Genomic DNA, 27,894 nt, shown 5'->3' on the forward strand with positions numbered 1-27,894 from the left:
AAGCTCTCATGCCATCCTGCACTGTCAGTGCCATTAGACTGCCTTTGCTTCATTAAATAATCAAAACAAGCTAGCCAAGACGTGTAATCTACTTTGTAACAGTGTTATAAACTGAACCATAAGTAGTTTTCAAGTGCCTGGAGCCAGAGCAGAAGCAAGTTTGATATATAAATATTTATGAGTATTAAACTGGACTGTCCTTTCGGTAATAAATGCTTAAATACTGGCTGAACAGCAGAAGGGGTTCCTAGTGAGAAGCTGTGGATCTTCCTGCCTTAGATGTTATGAACAAACCATGCAAGTACTGTTTTCAGTTTTTGGACTACAGATCAGGCTGGGGGATGGATTTCCAAGGCCTGCTCCAAATCTCTGTTTCCATGCTCCCAAGCACCTGCCACTGCATGGTTTTCACTTGGCATGTAAAGACCTTTGTGCTGAGAACATGTGCTCACAGAGTTGGTGGCTGAACAGGCATTTGAGCACACCCCCAGCCCTCAGGCATTTACTGTCACTATCTGAACTGATGATAATCTGCAGGACACATGGCATTTCAGCTCCAGGAAGCAGGCAGCCCTCACAGTCCAGGTCTGTCTGACCCTCATAGACATAGTCTCTGCAGCATCTGAGCTCAGAAAGGAGCAGTCAGAAATCCTGGCTCCTGCCTGGCTGCATGCCAGACTTTTAACCCAGGCTTTGCCAATGAGAGAAGGGAGATCTTTTAGAAAAGGACTGCATAGAAACAACTCTTGTTTAACTGATTTTTTTTTTAATATAAAAAGGTTTTATTTTATTGGGAATTAAATTAACTCCTCACATGTGTACTTTGCACTGAATCAAAAAAAGAAAACCTGAACAAATAACAAACAACCCCAAACAAAGTTCAAAACCAGCATATAAAACGTAATAGCTAGTCAGATAGGAATACCATAAGGCACACATTCAAGTAACTAATGTAACAAGTATCCTTGGGTGTGGAGGAGAGGGAGCACTCACACAACTCTGCAGCACAGGTTCAGTTCCTTTCCCTCACATTTAAAAACATGGGCTCACCACAACCCCATGCCCTGTCTGAGTCCAGGCTTGTAAGAGTTAAATAGTTCTGCCCTTAGCCATGTTCTGTCAGATTTATCAACAGATTATTGTGGGAGAAACAGCTGCAGAATGAAGGTGCTGCTGTACTACCAGGAGAGTTGCTCTGTGACTCTTCTGTAACAGTCTATCTGGTACTAAGCTAAAACAATGCTTGTGTGCCAGTCCCAGCTCGCCTGACACATCTCCAGGTGTGCAGAAGACACCATCCAATTACCAGCTTTTAACATCATGTTTTACTACCTGTGTGAGTATCTGTATTCACAAAATCTCCTCCTTATACTTACCCTGCAAGTTTTAACAAAGGTTTATTTCTTTATTAAATTCACAATTGTTTTTAAACAAATGCCTCCCTGCAATGGAGTGATTTTTTTTCCCATCATTCATGCAGTAGGAACTTCCAAAGGCCACAGAGACCACAGAAAACTGAGCTCAGTAATTTGAAAATTTCAACAATAGTGTTGCCTGTTTTAAAATAACATTTGGAGAAACATTTCTGCACCAAAACTGCTGTAAACAGCAGTTTAAAATGTCATCTGCATAAATGATTTCTTCCTTTACACTTCTTTCTCCAAGCAGACACCTGCGACACACAAACCTTAGTGCAGAGTAGGAAGCTCCCAGTAAGCCACCAAGACAAGACAGCCTCACCACTGAGGCAGAAGAGTTTCATGTTAGAGGAGCATTTCTCATGCACTGTGTACAGTGTAACAGCTTCTGTGATCCTTTTATTTATACAGAAGCTGGGCATTTGAAGTTTCTTTATTCTGATTATGCATTTTGCTGAATGCTGCGAGACTGTATTTTTACCTGTTTCATTACTCTTTCTCTTCTCAAGGCATTTGCTTAGGCTTTTGGTTACATGTACCTTAAACTGCTAAATTATCTACTCTATTATGGAACATACTGCAGAGTTCATTTTGGTTTTAAAAGCCCCTTAATTTTGTCTATCAGTGCTGTCAGACTACAAAATATTAAATTATAAAAAAAGGCCGATATACACAATCCAACATCCATCAGGATATTTGGTTTTGCACCACAGGTTGAAGGAAATGTTAAAGGTCAAGGAAGTAGAAAAACAAATCCAAAAAGCTTCAAAAACAAGCCAGTTCTGGTTTGGATTTTCCTTTTTAAAAGATATAATGCTCTAATAAATGTAGTTTAAGGAAGGTCATACACATGACCAGCATCTGCAGTAGGTCACTTCCTTATTCTCCCACTCCCTCACAAAAATATATATACATATATTTATATTTATAGAAATGAAATGGTTTCAGATCCTTGTTTTGCAGACACGAGTCATGCATTTAGAAGGCAGCAGGACACTAGCACTCTGTTTCTTTGCTGTCCACGCGGTTCTGGCGCTGCAGTTTGAAGGATGAGGCTTTCTCACTCCTAATGACAGGGTGGTCTGTCAAGTCCTCAAAAGATTTGGCAGCGGAGCTGCTGTTTGGGAAAGGGTCCTTCTCAAAGGCGTCCTCGTCGATGTGCGAGTCGGTGCTGGGGTCCTCCTGGATGGTGTCCATGCGCTGGTGCTCCTGCTTGGGTGGTGCGGGCACGGTGGGCGCGGGTGCCAGCGGCTGCAGCGGCTGGTGCCGGCTGGCGGCCGGCGCCGCGGGGAACGGCTTGATGATGCGCACAGAGGCCGAGTCCAGGCTGCTGAGCATCTCCACGTTCTGCAAGACACAAGCGGCCGCGTCACTGGCAAAGCAACCAACAGCGAGCCCAGGGTTTGGTTTCTGCAGCATTTTTCAAAGGGAGGAGGCGCATTCTGAGGAGCGGCTGCACTCCTGTGAAAACAGCCTAAAGGCTGCCAGACTTTAGTGGTCTGTGCCACTCCCTAAAGGCAGAAAGGCTCTTCTGTCTCTGCTTCCTCCTCCGTATAAAGCACCACAGGTGACAGCCTCACTGGGAAGAGTTGGTGAGTCGGCCCTTCCTCACTGGGGCCCAAACTGCTTTGGCAAAGCCTAGGACTGGAAATGCAGGGTCAAGCTACATGGCACAGAGCTCAGTGTAGGGAAACAGTCCAAGGTACAGCTTATTCCAGTCCTCCAGCTTGGAGAGTTCATGGTCTCATGTACAAGAACTCCACTGAACACAGGGTCAAACACTGCAGGGATCACTGTCATCGTAATTCAACCCAGATTAAGTTCAAGTCCATTGATATCTGCTACTATTTCAGCATGGTTTGGAAAATATCCAGATATCTCTAAGCATAAAAATTCCCCAAGGACCTCAGCAAATGCTAATACTGGGAAGAATGAGATGTTTACCTGCTATCATTTCCCAACTCTCCATCCTCAGCAGATTCAAAAGACACAAACTCTGTTAAACTGTTGCTGGTGCATGGAGGCCATTGGCTATACCTGTGCTCTCTCTCCTGCCTCTGGGATTTTCTCAATTGAATGCAGGTAAGAAGCACTAAGATAACCTTTCTCATGTCACAGCTATGGAGCACTCAAACTAAGATCACCTCAGTTCTATCACAGTAGATGACAGAGGCACTCTGCCTCAGTAGTCTCCGACTTCACTACGCTTCTTCCAATGGTTGTACAAGGAAGAGCTCTGCAAGGCTTTTTTTCCCCCTCCCCTAACGGAACAGCTTTTCCTTAACTGAATATTTTAGTTCTTAATAGGAACTAGATTGTCAAAGCACAGGAAAGGATACCCAAACTTCTATGTCACAAGGTGCCCCATGCTGGACTGTAATTAAAATTTATCTTGGCACTTTTTTGCTCTTCCCCTCTCCCAGCTCATTACCTGCAAGGTGAGAAGTGCTGCTGATGTGACCCTTGAGCAACTGGAAGGCTGTAGCACATCTGGCTGCTAGAAGCCACCTCCTGCAAACAGCCATTCTGCAGCAAAGACACTGCATTTTGCAGAGATTTTTGAGCCTCATGCTTCAGTGACTCCACATGGCTGAGACCTAGCAGCCTGTGGCTGGTGCTGCCCAGTGGGCTGTGCTGAGGGGATGCTGAACACAGGTGAAGCCGTGCACTGCAGAGCAGAGTGGCTTCCTGCCCCTCTCTGCTGCACCACACAGGCTCTGCCAACAAGGCTCAGCTCTTACAGGAAGGAAGAATCAGACCCTGCCATGCTGCAATGCTTGGTAAGAGGGAACAGAGGCTAGTTCAGAAACCAGCTTCCCCTCTCATGGATTCACACCTTGCAGCATGGGGCTCTGGGGCTCTCCCTTACTACTCTTTTGGTAAATATTTTGCAGACACCTGAGGTTCAGGTTTTCAAATACACATGGGACAGCATTCTGCCAATTCAGACTTAGACAGCAACTTACACTGGGGCAAAACAGGGACTTTGTGTTCTCCTCATACTGCTTGTCCAATTTCTTGTCCTATTGAAAAACACACAACAAAATAAGAAAGTTATTTCCCTATGGCAAAGATTCCTTTTTCCTGCAAGGACTCAGCAGTTTGGGGGGTCCCTACTTCCCTTCCCCTGTTTCCCATGCCTTCCCATTCTCCCCAAGGAGTGCTTGTGGACACAGCATCCCTTTGCTCGAAGCCCACATTGCTGTCGGCAGCACACTGCATGTCCACACTCCCAGTGGCCATGAGCTCACTAACTCTCTTTACCCATCCACCCAAGATCAACTAGGATCACTTCCCACTCTGGGTCTTCTCTCAAAATGTGGGTGTCTTTTCTTCACAGGGCTTTAGAAGACTTGGTTTTTAATGATAAAAATACTAAAATTATACTTGGGTGGAACTCAGAAGGCAGAGAAAGAAAATCTGCCTGGGAAAGAATGAGAAAGGCTCCAGGGAATAGTCATGGGAGCACTGGGTCTGCCAGGGCCTGGCACAGTTTAGCAAGAGTTTTGCCTACTGAAAGAGCAGTAAGACTTACATATGCTGGATTTCCCCCCAGGGTTTGCTAAAAGCTTCCCATCATTTCTCCCACAGCCATCTGCCACTTCACATATGAAGGCTGTTCTCACAGCAAAATCCAACAGAGCAGTCATCTCAAAGAGAGCTTACTCACCACACAGTGCACAAGGATGCTGAGAGGAATCCAAAACAGCAAGGAGAAGACAAGCACAGAGCCCACTATATTATCTGCTAGAAACTTCCCTGTGGAACCAAGTTCAAATCTGTCAGTTACCCACCAAATACTGTTTCATGAGCACACACATCTATCCCCCTTCTGCAGCCACTGCTCAGGAAAGTGAAGCCTTAGAATTGCTTAGAGAAGCACAGGCTGCCTTCTTTGGAGTAGGCAAAGATAAAATTACACATTTTAAAAAATTGTGCCCAGTATGTTAACAACAGGTTTTTCTCTGTTGTTCTCTGAAGAGAAATGCTGTGAGGCTGTAACACTGAATATGGGTTGTTTTGGAACAGCCTATACTGAGCCAGCCAAGCTACCTCTCCCACTTAACAAGACACACTGCAAGTCCATTACCACATTCTGATGTAACAGTCATGTGATCTCTACCTGCCTCCACAAACAAAATATTTGGATGTCAAAGATTCAAAAACTGCCTCTATCCAAGCAGGCTAAATAGCTTTATCAGTTACCTAAGAAATAATTTTTGTCCCTGAAACTTGAGATTGAAAGCTGCAGCTCAGATAATTGCACTGTGCAGGCACAGTGGTGCCGTGAGCACACACAGTTAGGGCTCATAGCACAGCACCAGCTTAACCACGGGTTTTGTCTGGTGCCAGTAACAGAGTGAGACACTGGGGGTGACACCTGGGGTGAGGTGACACCTGCTTGGGTTGCACAGTTGGGATCAAGACCAAGAAGGCCCACTCAGCCACAGGGAGTGACTCAGCACAGGCACAGCTTGAGGTGTGTGACCTCTGGTTTTCTTAAATGACAGAGAAAGGAAGTGTTCCCCTCCCTTTCTGTTGACATTTACATCCCACTGAGAGGCCCACTTTATACCCTGCTGAATCTAGCTGACCTCTAAAGAGACTGACTGTTATTTGCTTTTCTCTAATTGACCTAGTTCTTGGTATTCAGACAAGAAGCTATCCCTTTCACAAGCTTGGAAGATGCCTAGAAAAAAATGGAGTACAAAAATGCAAAACAATCTCCCATCCTTTCAGCTTTAAAAGGTGAGATCAGTAGTGTCAAACTTCAGGCAAAAATATACTTTGATAAATCACAAGCACAGCTACCCTTGCACATGGTGAATAAATCCAGGCAGCTAACTCCCCCCGAGGCTTTAGAGGTTCATGTCATGAACTCAAAAATCCCCAAAGGATATGGTTATGTATCTTACCAAAAGTATTGATGCTGAGTTGGTCTATGAAATCCCAAAATCGTTCAATCACATCCTGTACTTGCTTCTCGCATTTGCCCTACAAAAGTAACAAAATAATCTTATCCTACCCAAGTATTGAGTATTGCCTTCTTGGAGAGGGAGGTACAATGATAGTAATGAAATGAGAACTACAGACACAGCATGACTTCATTTACATATGAATACAGAATTACACTCATGCCCAATAGCAACAGTCCATTTTTACTGCCTTTATTTTTATCAAGCCAGTTTGAATTCAACTGTGGTCTGAATAAGATCATTTTATTGTTTGAAACATGCAAAATCCCCTCCACCTTTGGCCCATGTTAGGGAACATAAAACTGATGTTTCTGGAGAGATTTAATCACTGGAAGCCTCAGTTCCCATTATCCACAAAGAAGGCTGCAGCTCTCAGGGGCCCAAGGTTACAGACAAACTCACTCCCAGATTTGGCTGTGCTGGTTTAACACAGCAGAACCTTGATCTTCCGGTTCTGCCAGCAGAAGGACTGGGGCATGCCCTCCCAAATTCACTTCTGCTGACACCCACATTCAGCTCTAGCCACTGGGGTCTGTATCACGATAAAGGCCACTAAATGCCAGCAACACACCAATGCCCCTGCCACAGGCTCACTGCCCCTTTCAGATACTGCCAGCTGGATTTCCATGTGATTGCTCCCTGACGTGAATTATTGGAATAAAAACTAATTGGGCTAACGGGAACAGCTGAAAAGGCAAGCGCTGCAAACCCAGCCGAGCTTGCGGCAGTGCTCAGTCCCTGCCTTTGTGCAGGGTGCCAGCCTGCTGAGCTAAGCAGGGTCCCTAGCTGAGCTGTGGGGAGCAGCAGAGGGGGTAATGAGCAGCTCCAGAAGGTAACAGCTTCCCCTTGCATGGGTCTCTGCAGAACTCCAACACCCACAGTCTCTAACACCCTTTAATAGTTACCCCATGAAGAGGTACTTAAAACCCATTACCCTGGCTCAAGCATTGTCTTCTCTTCCCCAGCACAGTCCTCCTCACCAAGGACTCAGACCCCGAGCAGAGCAGAGCTGGGCACACTTACATTTGTGTCACAGAAGCCCACAGTGCAAGGCTTGCCCTTGCGCAGGAACAGGAACTGGTCGTTGGCATCCACGTACGGCGTGCACCTGTCCTGCTCGTCCCGGCAGCACACCTTGCAGGAATTATCTGTTTCTGAAATGGAGCAGCAAACTCATTCCTTGGAAGCACAGAGAATCACCTGCAACCCACAAGCCCGTGTGTCTCCTGGGTGAACACAGTCCTGACCAGCTGCCCCACAGGGAAAGCAGGACCAAGCTGCCCAATTTTGGGCACTCTGACAATCAAGCCTAAAACTCAATCACATGCCCTGTGCAACATATTAAGGGGTACAGTGGGACCAAGTTCTCCAAGCTGATACCCCAAAACTGCACGAATCAACAGGCCAGTGAAGAGGTTCCAAGTGCATCCAAAAAGATAAATTTAAATATTTCTTGGGCTCTGAGTTCTCTAGGCACCTGTCTGCTCAGCTATGCCTTCCATCCCAAATGGTGGGGGCTCACAGCAGTTCCTTGTGTTGTCCCTGTGAAGTTTTCAACCTACTCCCAGCTGCTTTCCCACATTTAGGGGATAAAATGGACAGCAAAGGAGCAGGAAAAATCACTGGCAGAAGTGTATGACAGGTAGGTTAGCAGGAGAATTAAGCTGGGCATTCTATATTCTCAAGGCACTTTAATCTCTCTGAAATCTTTCTTTAACCCCTTGCTGGAGGCCACTACTCCACTGCCAGATGCCAGATCCAGAGGTTGGTTGGAATGTCCTTACAATCTCTTCTTGTCCATCTGTGATAGAGCTGGAAGGTAGGAGAGTGTCCTCTCCTTTAGCTGGAGTGTCAGAATCTAAGTCTCATCTTAATGTCTTCAACCCAAACCACCAGAAGACAGAGGACGTTCACATCCCCTTTTTAAACAGAGAACAGTTGACAAAACCCAATGGCTTAAACTTTTCCAGAAACCACAAATTGAGCCCACAGTGAAGCCAGCACTCTCCAAGGAGGAGAGATGAAATAAAATTTCAGTCCCGGTCCTGTTTCAGTTCACTGTGTCACCCACCGTTGCAGGCACACGAGCGCAGGTTCCTCTCCCTCTCGCAGAAAGGGACGCACTCCCCGTCCTTGCACTTGCCCATGTCCACGCACACGGTGTCATCCGGAGCGTTCCCTGGGGGGGGACACTCGCTGCTGTTCCCTGCAGATGGAAGTCAGCAGAGTGGGAGGGCTGTGTTAGAGCAAAGGTCAGAGAACCTAAGTGTGCAGAAGAAAGAAGGAAAATAATAGAAATACAGACTTAGCCCAAGAAAACCCCAACAGCTTGTTCTTGGCTTTCAACTGCAGGCTGCCTGCCAGCTGCTCTGAGAGGCAGCAGAAGCTCTGGGGCCTTTCAACAGCTTGGGCACTATGGCACTGGCAACCAAGCAGTAGGTGCAGATCCTGGAGCCCCCCTTGGCAAAGCACACACTGACTTGACTCCCTGTCTCTAAGAAAACTATGAGGAAGAAGTAAACAAGTGGGGAAGTGAAGCAGAGCTGCAGTAATTCCACCTTTTCTATGCAAAATTCATTCTTGTTCCCTCCCAGGGACACACTGTTCTGCTTTTTTTTTTTTTTTCTGTTAAGGGAAAGAAAGAAAAAACTTTTAAAAATCAACCTTTTTTATGTTCTTCTGGGCAATAAATCACAAAGTGACTCTTGAACTACAATGAAACTCATTATAGGAGCATACTGTGATGCTTAACTGGTCTCTAAAATTACATGTACCGGATGACTAAAGGGCACTAGACTGAAAGTGGGTTGAACAGGACACTGAGCCTGAAGCACTTGGCTAGCTGACATACAGGGGACAGAACCACATCCTACCAGTGCAAAAAGACTCTCCTTTACAAGTGGCATTTATGGCTTCCTGGCATTTCTTTTGTGCACTTTCAAACTGGCAGCCTTTACAGCAAGGACTGTTTCGGTCACTGAGGAAAGATCAAAATGAAAGAAAGAAATATTAACCAATTTTTAAAAAATAAGTACAAATGTGACAAAGCCAAATAAAAAAGATGTTTAGGAAATAAAAGCTACTTCTTGGAGACTGACTCATTGATTCAACCCTTGCCCTCTGTGCCCCCTCCTACAACCACCTTTCTACATACATACTCACTCTTCATGTACCGAAGGTCAAATCACATAGAAAATACAATATATTGAGAGACAACAGAGGGACCCTTGTATTTATTCAGACACTTGGATCAACCTCTTGTAACCTGCTGTGCAACTTAAGACAAGATCTTTCACCCTTTCCTTCCCCAAATATTTCTCCCCCTTCTGTTTGCTCTGAGGGTTTTCTGCTTTGTATTCTGCATTGTCTTTACTTTCATTTTCTCATCTAATACATGAAGGCCCTCAGTACAAAAACACTCATTAAAATGCATGGGTTTTCTTGCTAAACAACAGGAATTGCACAAACTCTCTAATGTTACATGGTGTAGAGCTGAACTATGAAAAAAAAAAAAAGACTGGACACTGCATTGCAACAAGGCCATGAACACCCCAAAAATCAACAGCAGAAAGAGGAGTCATTTAATGCAGTCACTGTGTTGTCCGCTCAAACACATTTTACAGCAGTCTGGAATTACCAATATGTACCAGTGTAAAAAGCCTCCTTCCAACATAAACAAAACTTGTATTTGCACAGAATGTGTGCACAGGAAATTTTTAAATGCTTTTTGATTGCCTAAGTTTGCTTAATAATAATGGTAGTAATAAAAATGATAACACAATAATAATTTGCAAGGATGTGGCTCTTGACACTTCTCAGGAAAACAAACAGAATACTATAAAAATCAATGTATGCATACAGAAGCCTTTCAAGAAATCTTTCACTGTTGTGAGCACACTCATTCAGCCTTAAAGCCAGGAAAGGGGCCTGTGACACTGCAGGTGGCTTTAGGAGTTTTCAGCCCAACCCAGCATTCTCTCCTGTGTAAAGAGAAGCTGCAGCTCATTTCCCCTTACCTGCACTTGGCACCATCTTTCAGTTTACAGTCTGCAGAGCAGCAGGGATCAGCCAGCTGGTACAAGAGGCCAGGATCACATTCCTCGCCTTCATCCACTCTGGAGTTCCCACACACTTTGTTGTTGCGCTCTTTGAAGCACTCCTGGGCCTTGACCTCTATGGTCCTATGGATAGATTTTTTGCTGCAGCTTGAGAACATCTAGAGAGTCACAGGGAAAAAAGCAGCACTGAGTGTACCTTTCTGTCAACAACTGGCATCTAAGACAGCCACAGCCTCCCCATGTCTCTGAGCTCTGGCATTACAGAAAGCAGTTATTCCCTTTGTACTGTCAGTTTGATACCCTGGAAGAACTTTAAGATGGCGAAGTAACAGCTGGGTCAGTAACAGACACTGCTGCACACTGCAGGGACTCCCCCACTCAGTCTGGCTTAGAGACAACTCCAGCTCTCCCACGGCTTCGGTGGCCCCAGGACGGGATGTGAAGCTGCACATGAGGCACAGATTGCACTGCCTCTGGGCAGACGGGCTGGGCACAGGCACAGGGCAGGGCAGACCGCAGGCCAATAATCCCCTGCTCATCTGGGTTTCATCTGTAGAGCAGGCACAATGCCAACCCCACAGTGCCAGGGCAAGCTTCCACCACGGCTGTGGCACCTGGCAGGCCCTCTCCAACAGCAGCTATGGACCACCCCAACACTGTGTGGTACTGAAGGTGCTGGATTTGACTCTTGCTGGGACTTGCTTGTAGCAGCATATGGCCACAGCTAATTACAAACAACTAATTAAAATACACCTTGACATGCTACGAACTCCAGAGAAACCCAGATTACAAAGATGAGCTTATCTTGCAGAGAACCCAACCGCATGCAAATGTTTTCTTATGGCTAATCCATTACATTCTGGTGGCTTCAAACTACAGGAATCATTAACTAAATAGATTTGCCATGAAAAGGGTCACTGACCATAGCAGAAACTTTTGTGTTGATGCAAAACTAAACAACCATACCTTGTTGTTTTCATGATCCCCACTGACAGCAATAGGATACATGACATATTTCCCACCCTGGTCTTCAGTGGGGGCACACTCTGGCAGACTGTCAGGATCGTGCTCTGCTCCAAAGTTATGTCCAAGTTCATGTGTTGTAACCAGGTCAGCCTCCTTTTTTGAACACGATAAAAGCAGTGTTGGAAAAAATTAGTCTGACCAGTAAAGGACAGAAATCCCAGCTACTTCTAGGCTGCCAGCAATACTAAAATACACCAAGATGATAAGGAATTTCCTATGAACATTTTTCTGGTTTTCTGGCAAAATTAAGGTAAATAAAATTGTGGTCCTTTTCAAAGTTAAGTTCAAGGACTAGATTTTAACATTAAATCACTGTTAAAGGCAAAATATTGTCCTAGAATACCAATTCAAACTTGTTTGCAAGGCAATGCAGATACTTAAATATGAAAATTTGTTCTATGTAGCTGAAAGGCATAAAAAGTTAAAACAAAACCCAATCCAAACACCAGCTACTACAATTAGTCTATCTCTTGTTTAACATATCTTGCCATTAGAATTATTTCTTCTAAATGGACAATGACATTAGGAGTGCTGAATAAACTCCACTACAGCATGATTTCTAGGAAAGGCACCTACGATTGTGGCCCAACAGGGATGGATTTCCAACACCATTTATGTGAGACACACCTGCCTGTGCTGAGGATCCCAAACCGGCTCTGCTCGCTGCGCACCTCCCACGGCACCTTCCCCAGCAGATGGTGTCACGCTCACAAGTGACAACCACAAATTAAACTCACACAGAAATAAAGATAACCACAAGGAGACTGGGCAGTTCTAGAGAGGAACTGTCACTGCAGCTGCTGTGTGGGCACGGGAAGGACCAAGCACTGCCATGAGCTGCCCTAGTCCATGTCTAAGCATGGCCAATGTGGGAGCCAGAGACAGGAGAGCTGCCCAAGCATCCCTCCTGGGCTTCACTGTGCTTCATTTGGAGACGAGTTTTAAGGAGGTTCTTTTGGTTTTGGTTTTTTAAACGAAAGTGGAAATCGTGTAGCACTTTCCCTGTGAAATCAATGTGAACCATCATCCCAAACCCTAAGCCTGCCACGGGGAAGACAGAAAACTAAACCTCCTTTGTAATCTAAGGCAGAACTCCAGTCTGGAGATTGAACAAATGCAAATAGCATGGCAACAGCTATTGCTAGAGCTCTCTGTCAACATCCCCCTAACACAAAGCTTTACTGTCTTTTTTCCCTATCTTCTTGACAGTTTCTGTGCCAAGTTTTAGCCCACACATCAATTATAAATTCCTATTATTATAATCATGCTACAGAAAAGCACAGCTGAGAAGCCAGCAGAAGTCAGCAAAAGTGAAATATGCCCAACTTCAAAGATTTAATAGAGGCAGACATAGGCACTGCTATGGTGTCTTTACAAGTGAGACAACATTCATATTTAGGCCTTTGTGCATTTACTATCTCATAAAGTATGGAAAAAAATCCAGGAAGCATCGACTTACATTAAGCTTAGTATTAGCACTAATAAGCTCTGTCTACTACACTGCTCTCTGCTCTAGTTATTCAGGACACACAAAAATCAGGTGGAGGAATTTCATTAAAAGGCTCAAACCAAACCTCCTACTTTGCCTGCTTGCTCTGTTTGAGGGTTTGTTTTGCTAAGAGTTTTGTTGTTTGTTTGGTGATTTTTTGTTAAAACAAAACACATTTAAATTCATCTTTAGACATCAAAAGACTGTTTATATCTAGGAAACTACAGCTCCTATGAGACACTAGCAGCTTCTGTTCCTGTTTCACAGTGAGTTCAATTTTCAATTCCATTCAGTCCTGTCTCCCCTTGTCAGCTACAACAAAAAAGATGATTTTTGTTTTATGATCGATATCCTTATCCTCAGAGATCTCACTCAAGTGGAAAGCCAGCAGCTCTTTTCTGACAGAGCACAGGAGCTTGTCACAATCCCACTGCACACATCACCAGCACACACATATGAGGAGAATACTCTTCTACCTTTGTGAGGATGGTCTTCCCATAGTTCTTGGTGCTGGTCAAGCCACTGTTCAGATAGATATCCTTCTTTACAATTTGACTGTAATAAGCTGAAAGAGTGAGAAATAAACAAATAAAAATTGAGAAACATTTTTTCTTGAGTTACAGGATACTTTCGGGAAGAGAGGGATACTTGTTTGGGGAAATGAACAGTTTTACAGCTTTATTGCTCTCACAGGCTCACTAGTGAGACCCTGCCAGTTTTTGGAGCTGGGAATCTTTCGGCTCCAACAGCTCATGTATTGCAGTAAAAGTAAAACCAGCAGAAATTTCCAAGACAACAGCATCTGCCACTCCAGAACCGCTGCAGGATGTGCCCACACAAAGCAGCCCTTAGAACAGGGCTTTTTCTATACAGCCTGGTCACACCAGATAGCTTAGTAACTTTGTTTAGTGACTTTTATCCTTCCCCCTTTTTCCAGCTTCAGCCAAAAAAACCAGCTATCCCTTCTATGTAAAAAACCAGCTCCTAGAGTGTGTACAAATAACACAACATACTCCATGAAAGTTGGAGAGAAGAATTAAACATGAATAACAAAAACAAGCTTCCAACCCAGAGCTGGGAGAGAAGAAGAAGAAGCCTTGCCTTTAGGACAAATGCCACCATGGCTGTTAGGTCTGGGAGAGCCAACATAAGCCAGTCCAAGCGTTCCCATGTCAAAATCTTGGTATGTGAAGAGATGAGCAAGGCACACGTGAGCTGCTTTCTCTGCAATATCAAAGCTAAATTGCTTAAAAAAAAAAAAAGTCAAATCCCTGTTAGCTTACAGTGCTTGTTAGACATCTATAGATAATAATATTTATTTTATGTGCCAGACAGGTATCTAGATCTGGGTAAGTCAGAAACAGCAGCTGTTTAGCAGTCCTGCAGAGCTGCAGGAAATTAAACTAATGCCCAAGTACACTGTACACATTCATTTACATAACTTGTCTATTCATTTTCCCTTTCCACAGGGAGGACAAAGCCAAGCACAATAACTTGATGAAGGTCACAAAGCAGCCAGTCTCAGGGCCAGACATATCAGGACTGCCTGACTCAGACCACATTAATAAGACTAATTGATGTCTGCTCTGTAATTATGCAAGGGAGCCCTTTACCAAGGGCTACAGGGCACAGCAGCTGGTTTGACTTTGTGTGACATCTACATATCATGCAGAGGGAGCAGAGGACTTTCACCCATTACTACACAGCAGCAATATGAATGGGCAATTTTCTGTTAAAGGGCATGATTTTTCAAGGGTTACAACCTACCTCTAGCAGCATTTTCACATCCCAGGCATCTTTCTTATCATCTGGGTAACTTCTTGCCATATTATAATGTTTTTCTCCAGGTTTTACAGGATTTGGCTCATTGTGGATGATAATCTACATGTCAAAAAGGGCAACAACAATGAACAAAAATTTTTGTCAATTTTATAGCTACAGAAAAAGTTTCAATGTAATTTTAAATATCCCAATAGATCTGTAAGGAGAAAAATTCAGACTCAGCATGATTCTAATATTAGCTTTCCAGTCTCTGCTAGTTAAATACACCAACTAAATCGTAATTACATTGTAAGTAACCCTTTTACACTGTAGAAAACTTTACAGAAGTTTTCACTGTAAAATTCGGCTTTGAGATGCCTTTTACTATTAAAAAAACCCCCAGACAAATACAACCAGTATAAATAACTGCAAAGAATTTCAGAGCTCTATCTAACCAAAATGCATGTTAAAGGACTGCCACTTTCCCAGTAATCCAGAATTAGCTCATCGTGTTCTCCTCCCTCTCCCTGCCCAAGTAATGCTCCTTCTTTATGCCTGCAGATCTTTTCCCAGCAAAGGGGCAGCTAGCTTGTAGCATTAGTCTCCATGTCCCCCCTCACAGCTCTTGCAGTACACTGAGCTGATGGAGTCCTTCTGTTTTTAATGCTGTTTTCTAGATTTCCGTGCACTTCAAGACACCACTGTAGAAACTGAAGTCACAACATTGCCTGTGTCCAAATAAAAGCCTCTACACTAGCATGATGTCTAAGGGAGTCATTAAAGCTCTTCAGGCAAGATTGCTTTCACCTGCGTGTGAGGCCCACTCAGGCTTTGTAAACCAAGAACTAGCAAGAGATATATGAAATAAATGCATGAGTATGTCTGAATGAAACAAAAGTTGCTAATATTCAGGTGAAAAATGCACTTTTGAATCAGGAATAAATATGGAAAAATTCTCCCTGAAAATTCACATTTCAAACACTGCAAGGAACTGAAAATAGGCATTGTGTCAGCTCATTAACACGGGCAAGATGCAATTTCAGAGTGCTCCTGGTTGGAGTTAATAATGTAGGATTTTATTATTTTAGCTCTAACCCAGACAAAACAATCAGAAACACTGCTGTTTAAAGCATGTTCCTTTAACTTGGAAGCCCTCTGCAGAGTGCAGTGAATACCTGCTCTATCTGTATGCCGTACCCATTGAAGGTTCCATCATCCCAGGAAGTGTTTCGGTAGATGTCATCTACTCTGTCTATCAATTCAATCTGTGTGGAAGAGAAAACAAGTTACCTAAGTGAGCTTTCAAGGAGCAAAAGACATGCAGAGAAACTGATACATACTTACCTAGAAACAGTAACTTGAATTAAAATTGAACCTCCTGAAAGGTAACAAGACAAACTCCCTTGATACAAGTACTGTTGGTTTTGGATCAGTATTATCCAATATACTTGAAAATTTTCCATCATAAAAAAGTAGCACAAACTTTTCCATTTATCACTTTTGTTTGTGTAGTGGAATAGCAATAACATTAAGAACAAGACATTTTGGGAAACACTTTGTTCAAACACTAACTTTCCAGATTTCTTTGAGGGGAAGGGCAGAGGAGGGAGCTGTTTTCACTGCTTTGTTTCAGCATAGTGCCTTAACTAGTTTAACTGACCCCCTCAGCCAAAAACCTATTATTTTCCTCATTATGGTTCAAGCACAAAGTTCCAGAAAGTCTCTTGTCAGTGCTCACAATCAATACCTCCCTTTTCAAGCTGTTCTCTTAAAAAAACACCTTCTACTAAATAAAAACCACCAAACTTGCTGAGAAGGAGAAGTGACATTCAGAACCATTCAGTAATAGTTTATGATTTAGTTTTCCAATCACTGTGTTGTTAACAGTACCCATCTACCCAGAAAACACAGCAGGGGTCAGCCTCAGCACATGTCAGATGCTGAGATAAGAGCACTTCTGCAAACACACCAAATGAGGCCCCCTCACCTGGAGAATGTAAAAAGCATTTCTGGGGACAGAAAGGTCAAAAAGCCAGCAAAAGTGGAACAGTGATTAGCATTTCAAAGAGTAAAGCTCAGAAAGAGACTTTAGATGAACAACAGGCCTCCAAAACTGTTTTCATTTTTTCTGCCTCCAGTCCCCAAACTCCCATACTCTCCCCTTCTGCTGAAAGGAAGAAGGGCCTTGTTTTAATTCACAAAAACCTGTCAGATAGACAACCCCAGTGTTTCAGCTGGGTCACTCAGTAATGGGTACACACGATGGAGCCCTGCTTCCCTGAGGATGGCTGAACACCTGGCTGCTGATGAGAAGCAGTGAATTAATTCCCTTGTTTTGCTTTGCTGCTGTGAACAGCTTTTGCTATTAAACTGCTTCTATCTCAACCTACAAGTTATCTCACCTTTACCCTTCTGATTCTCTCCCTATTCCATCTGGGAGGAGAGAGCAAGTGGCTGCCTGAGGCTGAGCTGCCTGCTAGGGTTAATCCACACCACCAAGTGTACAACCAAACAAGTTGTTTACTGGGCCTGCTCCTAATTTATCTTTCTGGACAGAGAATCCTGAAAGAATCTGGAAAAGAAGATCTATATGAGTTGCTTTAACTGCTCATTAAACATGCTAGAACTTTAAAGATGCTCAGAGCATTTGCAGTGGATTTCAAAACCCGGAGACTCTAGAGCTCTGACTGAGAGAAGAGAAGTTCCTGGGCAGAAAACAGCATAGCTAACAGAAGTATATGACAGGAAGGAATTTGCTTTTAAGTGAAATTTAAAAGCAAAGTGAAGACTACTGAACTACATTAGCTTCATTGTGGAATATTTTTAAAGCAGGATTTAGCACTTTCCTAGGTAAAAGCCATGAGTACAAAAGCAGTATAAGCTGTATGGTGTTACTTACCAAGTAGTTTATAGTGGTGCTCTCCTCCCCACGGCCCATGTACTTGAAGAAACGATGGTCTGCCACTACCAACATCTTGCACGTGTTTTTGGAGTTCTCCGGAATGGTTCTTTTCTTCCGATGGGTGCTTCCTAAAGTAAATATTTCAAAAAAACCACTCAATACTACTAGCACTGCTGAGTCTACTGTCCTTATTCAAGGCCTGAATTTGAGTGAGGGTGGGCTCCTGGGAGGAGAATGGGGATGTTTAGTTTTAGTTTGGGGCTTTTTTTTAAAATAGCTATTCTTGTATTTTGTCTACCTAACAGTCCTCAAACTTACTGTAAGGAAAAGAATGCATGGCAGTGAAACTGAGTTATTCATCAGATTTACCTATAGAGCTTTTAAGGTCATCACCACAGCCTTAACACTTCTCCTCCGCCCATTCCAGACACAGCAAAGAACAGAGGAAAGTGGGACCAAAAACCCTCAAAACCCCTCATAGCTCATGATGGATTCCTTGAGTGACCATAGAGGCCAAACACATCCTGCTGCACAGTTAACAGAAGTAAAAAGTTGTTTAAAAAGGCACAAGGAATGCTGCTTCCCCCCTCCATGCCCACAGTGAATTGAAAGAGCTAATTTGCTGCTCTCCCAAGGTATGGACACTCACCTTCATTTTGTTTCCTGTCTTCCAGTCCCTTTGGCAGCAGTTCATCTTCATTCAGCTTTAAATAACCACACACTTTGGGGGACTGCAACCTTGAGAAATCTTTGATATCTTCAGATCTGTAGACCAGCAGTCTTTCATCTTCCACATCATCTACAAATCTCCACAGTGGCTGACAGCACAAGGAGAAGTTAGGAACAAAATGAACCCAAAGGCTAGATAAGTAAAAACTTTATGTATCACCATTGTATCTCCACAGTTTTCTGTCTACACACACAAATGCATAAATGCACTTCACCCACAGCAACGAATCTACTGATAAAATGACATCCCCAAGAAAGTCAACAGAAGTCAACTCTCTTATGCTACATGGGAATCCAAAAGTCTGAGAACAAAGTAATGGCAGCTACCTGAAAAGGCCATAGGAGAGAATTTTTCTTCTCCTCAGAATCTGACCAAGCTGAAGAGGCTTCTCAGGTTCCTCTGCTCCCCTCTGTAAGAGCATGGAGCCAGAAGGATATCTTTAACTGCTAACCAATGCTCTGACCAGAAGCACAGGAGGAGGCCGGTAACAGAGAGCCTTTAAGCACACAGCAGAATGTGGACTCTCCGATGTTCAATAGCTACCTAAGTCACTCACAAGCATGTAAGTTTCTCCAAAACTAAAAAAGACCATGAAATCTGAAGGAAAGACACCAATTCCCATAGCAGATTCATAAAAATAATCTTTTTACTTTACTGACAAGTCCTATTTTTATCTGAACATTAAAGCTAAAGCAACACCACCAAATATGTCACAGACAGGGTCAGCTCTTTGGCCAGAGCCAAGTACAGACTGCCTACACCTACAGCATAGTGCACCTGGCTCTGGGTCTCCTCTGGCCCTTAGGCAGGGCTCTTCCAACTTCAGCCAGCCATCATTTAGCACACTGTGCTTTCACTTCACAAAAGTGAAAAGGTCCCAGAATGTGAAGGTTGTGCCATGTCAGCAGCCACATGTCTGCAGCACAAAACTGAAGTTTTCACACACTAAGGCAAGGTGTGAGGGCACCAGCAGTTTACACAAAGGCCCACAGGCTTCCCAAACCATACACAACTACCTTGAAAACAGAAGCAGGAAATGGCAGAGCAGCTTTGTCCATGCTGCCTTTGGGGAACAGACTCAGGCCTGCTCCCTCTGCGCATGGCAATCATCTCACCCAGGGCTGACAGTGGCCAAAGCTGACCTGGGGACAGCACCAGCAAGGCAGCAGGGCAGAGGCTGCACACACTGCCTGCCCTCAGCTGCACAGACACAGCCAGCCAGGAACAAAGGGGGTGGCTGCACAGAGAGACAAGGCACACCCACAACTGCTCTGGAGCACAAACACAAAAATGCTTTGCATCACAAGCAAACAGACACTGTATGTTCTCAATCTAAAACACAAATACAGTGATTTTGGCATTTTGATCACATTTTTATACTTTAACATGACTAGATATTTCAGGTTTACCCATAATTCTGTGTATCTTTGGGTTTGGAGACAATTACAATATCCATATAACACTCAGCCATAATTACTGTTATTCAGCCATTCAAATACTGCTTGTGTCTGGGAATATACTGCACTGAATATCTCATTATGACAGTCTCTAATTATATACTTGTTGAATATTTTTTTTAACCAAGAGTTCAAAATAATACAAGCAAGTAAAATGGTGAAAAACAAGGGAGTAGGGAAAAACAACCAATTTTCAGATAAAATATCAGATTTTTAATGATGGTCTAAGAATGGGAAAACTTCCAAGATGTAACAAAGCCAGCTTTAAAAAGCTTCACAGACATTGACTCTGTTTAGACTGCCAGAGTTTGTTAGAGGCCATGATCATCACTAATTTCTAACATTACCCGTTTCTGTTTCTCAAACCCCTTCCTGTTTAAAATATACCTTCTCCCTGATGTGCCTAAAGCATGCAACTGTCAGAGAATGTCACGCACTAGTAAAAGTCAACACTTGCAAGCCAAATCGGTTTCTTATTTCTCTCCCTCCTCAGCCCAAAACAAACACTATCACCAAATCTAGCATGAGCTACAGAAGTGTCAACATAACTAACAAGGAAAAGGAACACCCAGAGAAAAAGAAGGTGATTGTCTGGATACAGTTTTCCACAGCAAAGTATACCTCGATATTGTATTCTTCTCCATCAGTATTGATTCGCACCGTAAAATCTTCATCCCCAATATGTGCCACAACCTTGGAATTATGCTCTCCTTTAACAAAAGCATGGAAGCATTAAATTAATTCAGCTGTTTGTATGTGCTCCTGCACAGACACTTTTTGTTGAGGGTTTCTAATTGCTTCTAAACTTCATGACAAATTACCTACCTCAGTCTCTGTACTGTTCAATTTAAAGAAAAAAACTAAATTAATCAGCACTTCCCCACGTCTTAACTTCCCAATAGTCACTTAACAGAAAATTTTGCAAAAAGTGTTGAGATGGCTGTGGGGATTAGTAATGGGGGATACAATATTTCTGCCAACAAAAGCAACGTGCATCTAACTACTATCAGACAGCAATTTCACAGCGTCAGCCTGCATTCCAGTGAAGAAGTCTCACCACATCACAAAGGCAACAAAGAAATCAAAACAACTTAGGAGAAGCATTAGCACTGCATGAAAGCAGAGCATAGCATCTTTATTTACAGAAAAGTAATCTACAAAGAACTATCTTTAAGTCTTTTAATTGAACAGTCTGGGCATTACGGCATCACCTCTACCTTGGCTTTGTGTTCTGGGGCAAGGAACATTCAAGTCCTACATTCCAGATGGAATTAAAGCTACCATCAGCATTTAAAAAAAATAATAATTTGCAAGCTGCTGCTTAAGTAAATTATACCTTTGTGTCCTGCCAAACTCAACACAAGAGTCCTGTCTTAGGAACTTGATGCAATACACCCCACCATCCACCAAACCTAAAAAAATCCCCAAACACACCACAAAAACAAAACCAGAAAACCCAAGAGGATAAGAATTACATTTATTTCTTCATCCTAACCACATCTGATGAAAATGAGGGAAATACACCATTTACCCTGCCCAAGAGACTCAAGCAAAGCTGTGGTTTCTCAGCATTGACCCAGAGTCTACTTCATACTAACCAACAACATGTCCGGTGAAAAAGTCTCGCCATTGAACACGATACTCTTTTTCCTTGCCTTCACCATCCACAATTAATGCTTGAAATTTTTCTGAAAAGTGTTCAGCAGTTGCAGTTAAGTATAATTTAAAGTGCCTGTAAAAGAATTTACTTACATTTATTTTTAAGCAAAGTATACACATAACAGATACATTCAATCTCCATTTTACTGAGGGTCCAAAAGAAGTTAAAAAGCATTAATTCTGATAAGCGGGCTACAAAAACATATACTGTGTAATTGATAACTGTAAATATTTTAGAGTCACAGATGTTTAATTAAAAAAAAGTTTAAAAAATAACCCCCCAAATCCAAAACAGTAAGAGTTTGCCCATGATGTGCCCTCTCCATTTGCAGTTAAGCAAAACCAGTTACTGGTAACTATTAAAAAGAAAAAAAATAATCAGACCAAGAAATTTCTCCATCTATTTGAAATTAAATTATCTTGAAGTTCTTACTTTCTGACATAATACAGGCAGAAGACCATAAACAGGAATCTGAACTCCCTACATTTTTCTACATTTTTTACAATATATTGTCACAAAAACTAAAAACTATCCCAAGAAGTATCCCTTTTCTAGAAGCCTCATAGACTCTTGGTTTATGTGGGCTTTGGGTCAAAGATTTTTGGCATGCTCCTCTGCAATTATTCTGTAATCGTCATTGGCAACCTCACCCTAAAGCCAACGTGCATGAGGCAGTGCAAAACAGGGATAGTAAAGACATCTGATCCCATTAACCTTTCATAATTGCCCCTCAAAGCTCAAAAAAAAAAAAAAGCCCTTTCAAACATTCTGAGATTCAAAAATTATGCATAATTTGCATGACAGTTGAAGATGACACGGAGGAAGACACATGAATACACAGAGGACAAGATGAGAGACAAATAAAAATGAATCTACATTTGTTAATACCAAGTGTTAATCTGACCCTGCTCCCGCCATTTCAGATTCACAATTTCAGCACTAAAATACCTGCAAGGCATTTTTCTAACTCTCAGAATAAAATCCCTGCAATCTTCATGCCTGCTCCCTTCTACTTCTCCTCCCCCTTTCACCTGAGCTTTTATTTCCCATCTTATAACAAAAACCAAAAAACAAAACCAAACCAAACAAACAAAAGATGAAAATAAGTATTTTATTTCATGGGACATTTATACTCAGTAGGAAAAGGCTTAAAACCTCCATGAAAATAAAAACAGTAAATCTCTTGGGCAGCACACCACCCACAATTCCCAAACTGAAGGCTGAGATTTTTAAGAACCAGAGGACAGTCAAGAAGTACTGACAACATTTGCAGATGAGGTAAAAGTGATATTCAACCCTATCAGTGGGAGTAATCTACATGAAACTAAACCTAAAAATAAAGCAAAAAAATCCAAAATTACTGTCACTTCAGCCATCAGAGAAATAAAACACTTACTTTCCCCTTCCCTCTGAGCCTCTCTGAAGTCATGTAACCATGCAGATCACTAACCTAGAAGAACTGGCCAGTCATGACAGAAAGCAGGACAACAATTTTTGGGTTTGAAACTGCACATTACCCATCAGAAACTGAAGGAAAATGTTATTTCATCACTGATGATTTAATTACCTTTGCAGGGCGGAAAAACTTAAGAGCCTCTCTACGTGTGTCTCAGGCTGGAGGTCTCTCTTCTTCAGTGAGTGTTGCTGGATGCTAGACAGGGAGAGGATGTCGTAGTCTGAAAGCATGGACTCAACTGTGTCTGAAAGACCAACAAGGAAAGTTTTAGTTTCAAAAGACTTTCTTTCCAAATGCACACATTAAAAAAGAGCAAACCAGAGACTCCCATCTGAACAGCAAGACCACAGTTTGCTCTAATTTTAGGATAACTACTGTACATTTCTGTAATGGCCTATTTTGTGTACACAAGTAGAAATAATAGAGTGAGACAAGACAATCTGAGAAAGACAGAATTTGCTTCACATTTTCTACAACTTCTGAGCAACCAACTCATCATTTTTACAGCCACAGCAATGCAGAACTAATGCCCTCCCTGGCTGCCCCCCAGAAACCACATGGGGAGAACATCCCCTTTTCTCCGGGGTGAATTACTCTCTACACCTGCTAGTCCCCACGTGAGTCTGAGGAAGAAAATAGTTTAACCTAGGAGACTTAAACCAAGTTAATTGCAGACTGGACTGTATTGGGCCTTTCTGCCCAACAGTAGTCAGAAAACAGGTATCTGGATAGCACAATCAATCAGAACTAACTAACAGGACAACTCATGTGAGATACCCTGGTTTCCCAATACCTTACCATCATGTAAAAAACTCCTTTTCCTACTCAGAACACAAAAACTTGTTCAGAGAAAGGAGACCAAGTGCCTCAATTCCTATGGGAGCAGTACCCAAATTACAAATTCAGGTCAATACTCTGCACAGGTTTCCACCATTAACAAGAGCAGGATAGCTGCAAACAGTTCTTGGCTCTTGCTGATAAAGCCTCCTGCTAATTTCTAAGGCATTCCTTCACCCAAACACCCATCCACACTCTTGCTCCTCTTGTGCACCCACCACCCAGAGAAACACCCAAGAGCCACCCTGGCTTCTACTAGCACTGATAGATTCAGTTGCTATTTACAGCCTTAACCACAGGTTCTTATTCTCACATTGCTGTTTTCCTTCTCAGCCAGAGGTGTTCACTCCTCACTGCACTAAATGAGGATTCAGATGTACTTTACAAGAGACAGAAGTGCTCACCCAGACACCGTTTTTTAAAAAAATTTCCTGTTTCCTTCCCCTCCATTTCCAACTATGCTTCTAAACCAGACCTGATAGCTACCAAATAAGTTTTCTGTTAAGGAAGATGGCATTCTTTCAGAGTCCCTAGCTAGTGGGGTCACTAGCTTACCCCACTCAGCAAAGGCACCTCATGTGTTTTATTGGCCTTTAAAGTAAGCAGCACCACTAACAAGCTGTTTTACCGGCTGTTGTGCAACAAACTAAGATTGCCAACTTGAAATCTAGACGCTCACAGCTCTTGAAATAATATGGGTTTTTTAAACCTGACATTCAGTACCATAATTTATCCCCAAATCCATGCCTCCAAAGCCCAGGAAAGCTTTAAGAACGCGTGCACTGATGAGGGCAAGGGAAACACCTTGCTTTTCACTTTGAAAGGGGTGGGTGGATGGGAAGAATTAACCAGCAGTGTACAGCCACAGGTGTGCTTGTGTACACTGAAGTGAGGAAGGCACAGAAGCAAAGATGACCCTCACAGCCCTCCTGGCCCTGCACCAAACCCACACACGGAGTGAGGCACAGATGACATGGCTCCTTTCTTGGGCAGCAGAAGCCACTGAGCAGTGGTTCCCAGGCTTCTCCCTCCCTGGGCCTTGAGCAACACAGGAAGGGCAGTGCAGTTGCAATTTCCTGATTTCTGTTTACAACCCTCAGGTCGAGAGCACCTCACATGATTACCATGTGTTTCGGGTTATATGCAAACACAAGTTTCTATCACCGTGTTTTCTGTTGTGGGGATTTTCCCCACACATGCCCCACTGCTGCATGTCAGGCAGGGCCTTTCTTTCAGGCTGCCATACACTGCAGAGCTGGTTCACTAGAGCCACGCAGTGAGTAAATGCCTAACTTCCCCCTCCAAACAGCTCTCTTTTTGTTAAAAAGTCTGTTCTAAATAATTGCCTTTTATCTGGAATCTGTCCTCATCGAGAACCACCTAGGAAGGGGTAGGAACAGACAAGGAAATCAATTCTGGGAAAAAAACCCTCATTTAACTGCTTAGTTCTGAATTCTTTTAATCAAACTCGAGATTCTGTCACTACACTCAGGCTAGAGCTGACCCCTCAATTAAAGTGAATGTTGATATACAGGATATCCAACATTGGTTTATGATACAGACCTAGTGTGTGGTACATGGGGCATGAAACAAGAGGCATGGTACCACTGCAGTGCTGTTCAGGGACTTGCTGAGCCCAAGAGGCACAACCCCAGCTACAAAACATTACTGTCCTTTTCCACCTCTGCCTTTGAAGTACAGACCAGAACCAAGAGAAACCCGTGCCAAAAAGCAAGACGCAGTTGCCACTATGGCCAGACAAAATGTCTCAGTTTCATGGCAGGAGAACTGAGAAATCTGTTAAAAAAAAAATCAGGCTTTTTTATTTGGTAGGCAAGTCCTACTCCACCTTAATATACACAAACACCCTTCTGGAAATGCCTCACAGAGACACAGAAACAGTAATAAGAACAAGACCTAAGAAGTTCATGAAGATGAGTAAGATGATTCTATTGAAGTATCAAATGAAACGCACGGCACTCCCAGTTCCTGTAGCCCTGAAACAAGAGTGCACTTGTTCATATTTCCTCTTACCCTTCCTAAATTTGTTTGCTTTTAATTTTACTTACAACATAAGTAGAGGCTTAAGACACACTGCTCCCAGACATAATCTGTTGACTAATTATGGTATCAGACAGATGTGGAACAAATACATTGGTAATACACTCAAAACAAAATTTTCCTGTAAAATGTTCATATTGCGAAATGAATCCATGTTCATGGCTTATTGAAAATACAAGATGAAGTATTTTTGTAAAGAAAACACAGAACTGTGCAGAATCCAGCTGTGCAGCAGACTGTGGATGGGAGCCATAGAAAGCACATACTTGACATTTTTATTCAAGTTTAAAAATCTTTCTGGTATTCCTTCCCCATTATCTTCATTATGGTCCAAGAGTCATTTCCCATGGGCTTCAACAGACCTGAGCTTAGGTTTCCCAAACCATTTTTTTGCGGTTCATTCCCTTCCATACCCTCCTAGATTTCTGCATTCCTGTCATTTTAGGGAACCTCTTAATTGCATCTTGATACGGTGAATATTTATTTATTGCCACCAGCCTTCACCTCATTGTACCTTCTTTCCCGGAGAGAAACCTCCTAAAAACATACAGAAAATGGGTTTGTAAGAATGACAGGGAAGGAACATCAGTGACAAAGACAATATCCCAAAGCTCTCAAGAAGAAATACACAGCAGTGATCCCCCTCTACCCCCCAGCTCTGAACTCACCAACTCTTGCCTCTTTTTTTTTTTTTTCACCTTGTTTCTGGGCTAAAAGCCTCCTGGCACTAGACTTCCAGACTTAACGCAGAAAGTATCTTTTAATAAACTCTGCTCTAGCACCAAGGAGCTCACAAATGCACTGGGAGAACAGCTTAACTCCCTGAGTTGGAGGCCACTGCATGCATTTCAAAAGAAGAAGTTTCTCTTTCAGTGCTCAGCCAGCAATTCAAATACCAATGTCAGCCTTCTCCAAGCAGCTTGGCTTTCATAAGTACAACAGTAAATTCCCATGATCTCATGCCCCATCTATTGTCCGGAACGCAACAAGTAAATGTGGCAAGTCAGCCATTTCATAAGCATTCTTTTGCACTGCATCATTTATGGAAAGGTTAAGCTTATCTAGAAGTGTGAAATTTTAACCCAGAAGATATAATTAATATTTTTTAGAACTCTCCTCAAAATTATCCCATGACAGAAAATGTTCCTACCTAAAACTCAATATCCAAAATTAAAAAAAAAAAAAAAAAAAAGATTTAAAAAAGACCACTAGATAATCAGTAGGGCTTGCTGGAATAATTGCAGCTATTTCTCCCATCATCCCAAGGGAATAAAAGCAGAAATAATTTTTCTGTCAAAGGCACTGGAATGGGATGACAAGCCTACATGAGCAGTCCTACAAGGCACTGTAAACACATTCAGAAGGATTTTGCAGTGGGACTGTTAAATCAGTGTCATCTCCAAGACTGAAGAAGGGGCTCCAGGCTGTATTTCATGTGGTACTCATCGACTACATCTGGGTTCTGATCTCAAGCTGATTTCTAATCAACCTATCAAAAGCTTATGAGCAGTTGACTAGTAACAATTTTTCTGATTCAGCGGAGGAGTGACTGAATAGAAGGACTCCATATTCTTTATTGTTTCTATTTAGTTTTGTATGCTCTTCTTGTACATTAAAATATATTAACTGAAGTAACTAAACACAGTAATTGGAAATATAATTCAGAGTCTCCGAATTTAGACTAGGAAACACAGACCAGAGTCTTTCCAGTTTGAAGCAGAAGAGCTAAAGCAGGTGTCCATCACCCTACATAAAACAGCTGCCCCTGTGTTTGCAGTAACAGCCACTCACTGGCTGTAACACAGCTGGATCCTCTGGCTGCAGCACCATTCAAGGGAGTGCTAATGGAGAAGGCAAATATATTCATATTTCAACTGGGCACACAAACAGTCTGTGCCAGGCATGAGGTGATGCAGTCCTGCATAAATGTTTGTGGATACCCTCTCTGAACAGCTTAGGATGCTTTTAGGAGACTGTTGACAATGAGGACACATTGAGAAGGTTCATCGTGGGAAAGCTGTTCTGTAACAACTCCTTGCACGTGCTGTTACATCTTTCTCCAG

At 42.7% G+C, this 27,894-nt stretch overlaps 1 protein-coding gene across 1 annotated transcript in view; it reads right to left on the reverse strand.

Annotated features, from left to right (window-relative positions):
* Positions 1-535: 535 nt before the first annotated feature.
* ADAM17 (ADAM metallopeptidase domain 17) overlaps positions 536-27,894 on the reverse strand; it is a 34,954-nt gene continuing 7,595 nt past the window's right edge. Inside the window, exons 2-19 of the mRNA XM_009095109.4 lie at positions 23,045-23,177; positions 21,416-21,549; positions 20,439-20,527; positions 18,280-18,448; positions 17,628-17,758; positions 15,904-15,993; positions 14,735-14,848; positions 14,069-14,213; positions 13,444-13,532; positions 11,419-11,571; positions 10,411-10,610; positions 9,268-9,371; positions 8,466-8,600; positions 7,418-7,548; positions 6,335-6,413; positions 5,089-5,177; positions 4,385-4,441; positions 536-2,765 (exon numbers count right to left, since the gene is read on the reverse strand). Of these exons, the coding sequence (XP_009093357.4) occupies positions 2,415-2,765; positions 4,385-4,441; positions 5,089-5,177; positions 6,335-6,413; positions 7,418-7,548; positions 8,466-8,600; positions 9,268-9,371; positions 10,411-10,610; positions 11,419-11,571; positions 13,444-13,532; positions 14,069-14,213; positions 14,735-14,848; positions 15,904-15,993; positions 17,628-17,758; positions 18,280-18,448; positions 20,439-20,527; positions 21,416-21,549; positions 23,045-23,177 (2,393 nt within the window). The 3' untranslated portion in view covers positions 536-2,414. The remainder of the gene's footprint in view (positions 2,766-4,384; positions 4,442-5,088; positions 5,178-6,334; positions 6,414-7,417; positions 7,549-8,465; positions 8,601-9,267; positions 9,372-10,410; positions 10,611-11,418; positions 11,572-13,443; positions 13,533-14,068; positions 14,214-14,734; positions 14,849-15,903; positions 15,994-17,627; positions 17,759-18,279; positions 18,449-20,438; positions 20,528-21,415; positions 21,550-23,044; positions 23,178-27,894) is intronic.

This window comes from Serinus canaria, chromosome 3 (assembly GCF_022539315.1).
Source record: "Serinus canaria isolate serCan28SL12 chromosome 3, serCan2020, whole genome shotgun sequence".
NCBI classification, from domain to species: domain Eukaryota; kingdom Metazoa; phylum Chordata; class Aves; order Passeriformes; family Fringillidae; genus Serinus; species Serinus canaria.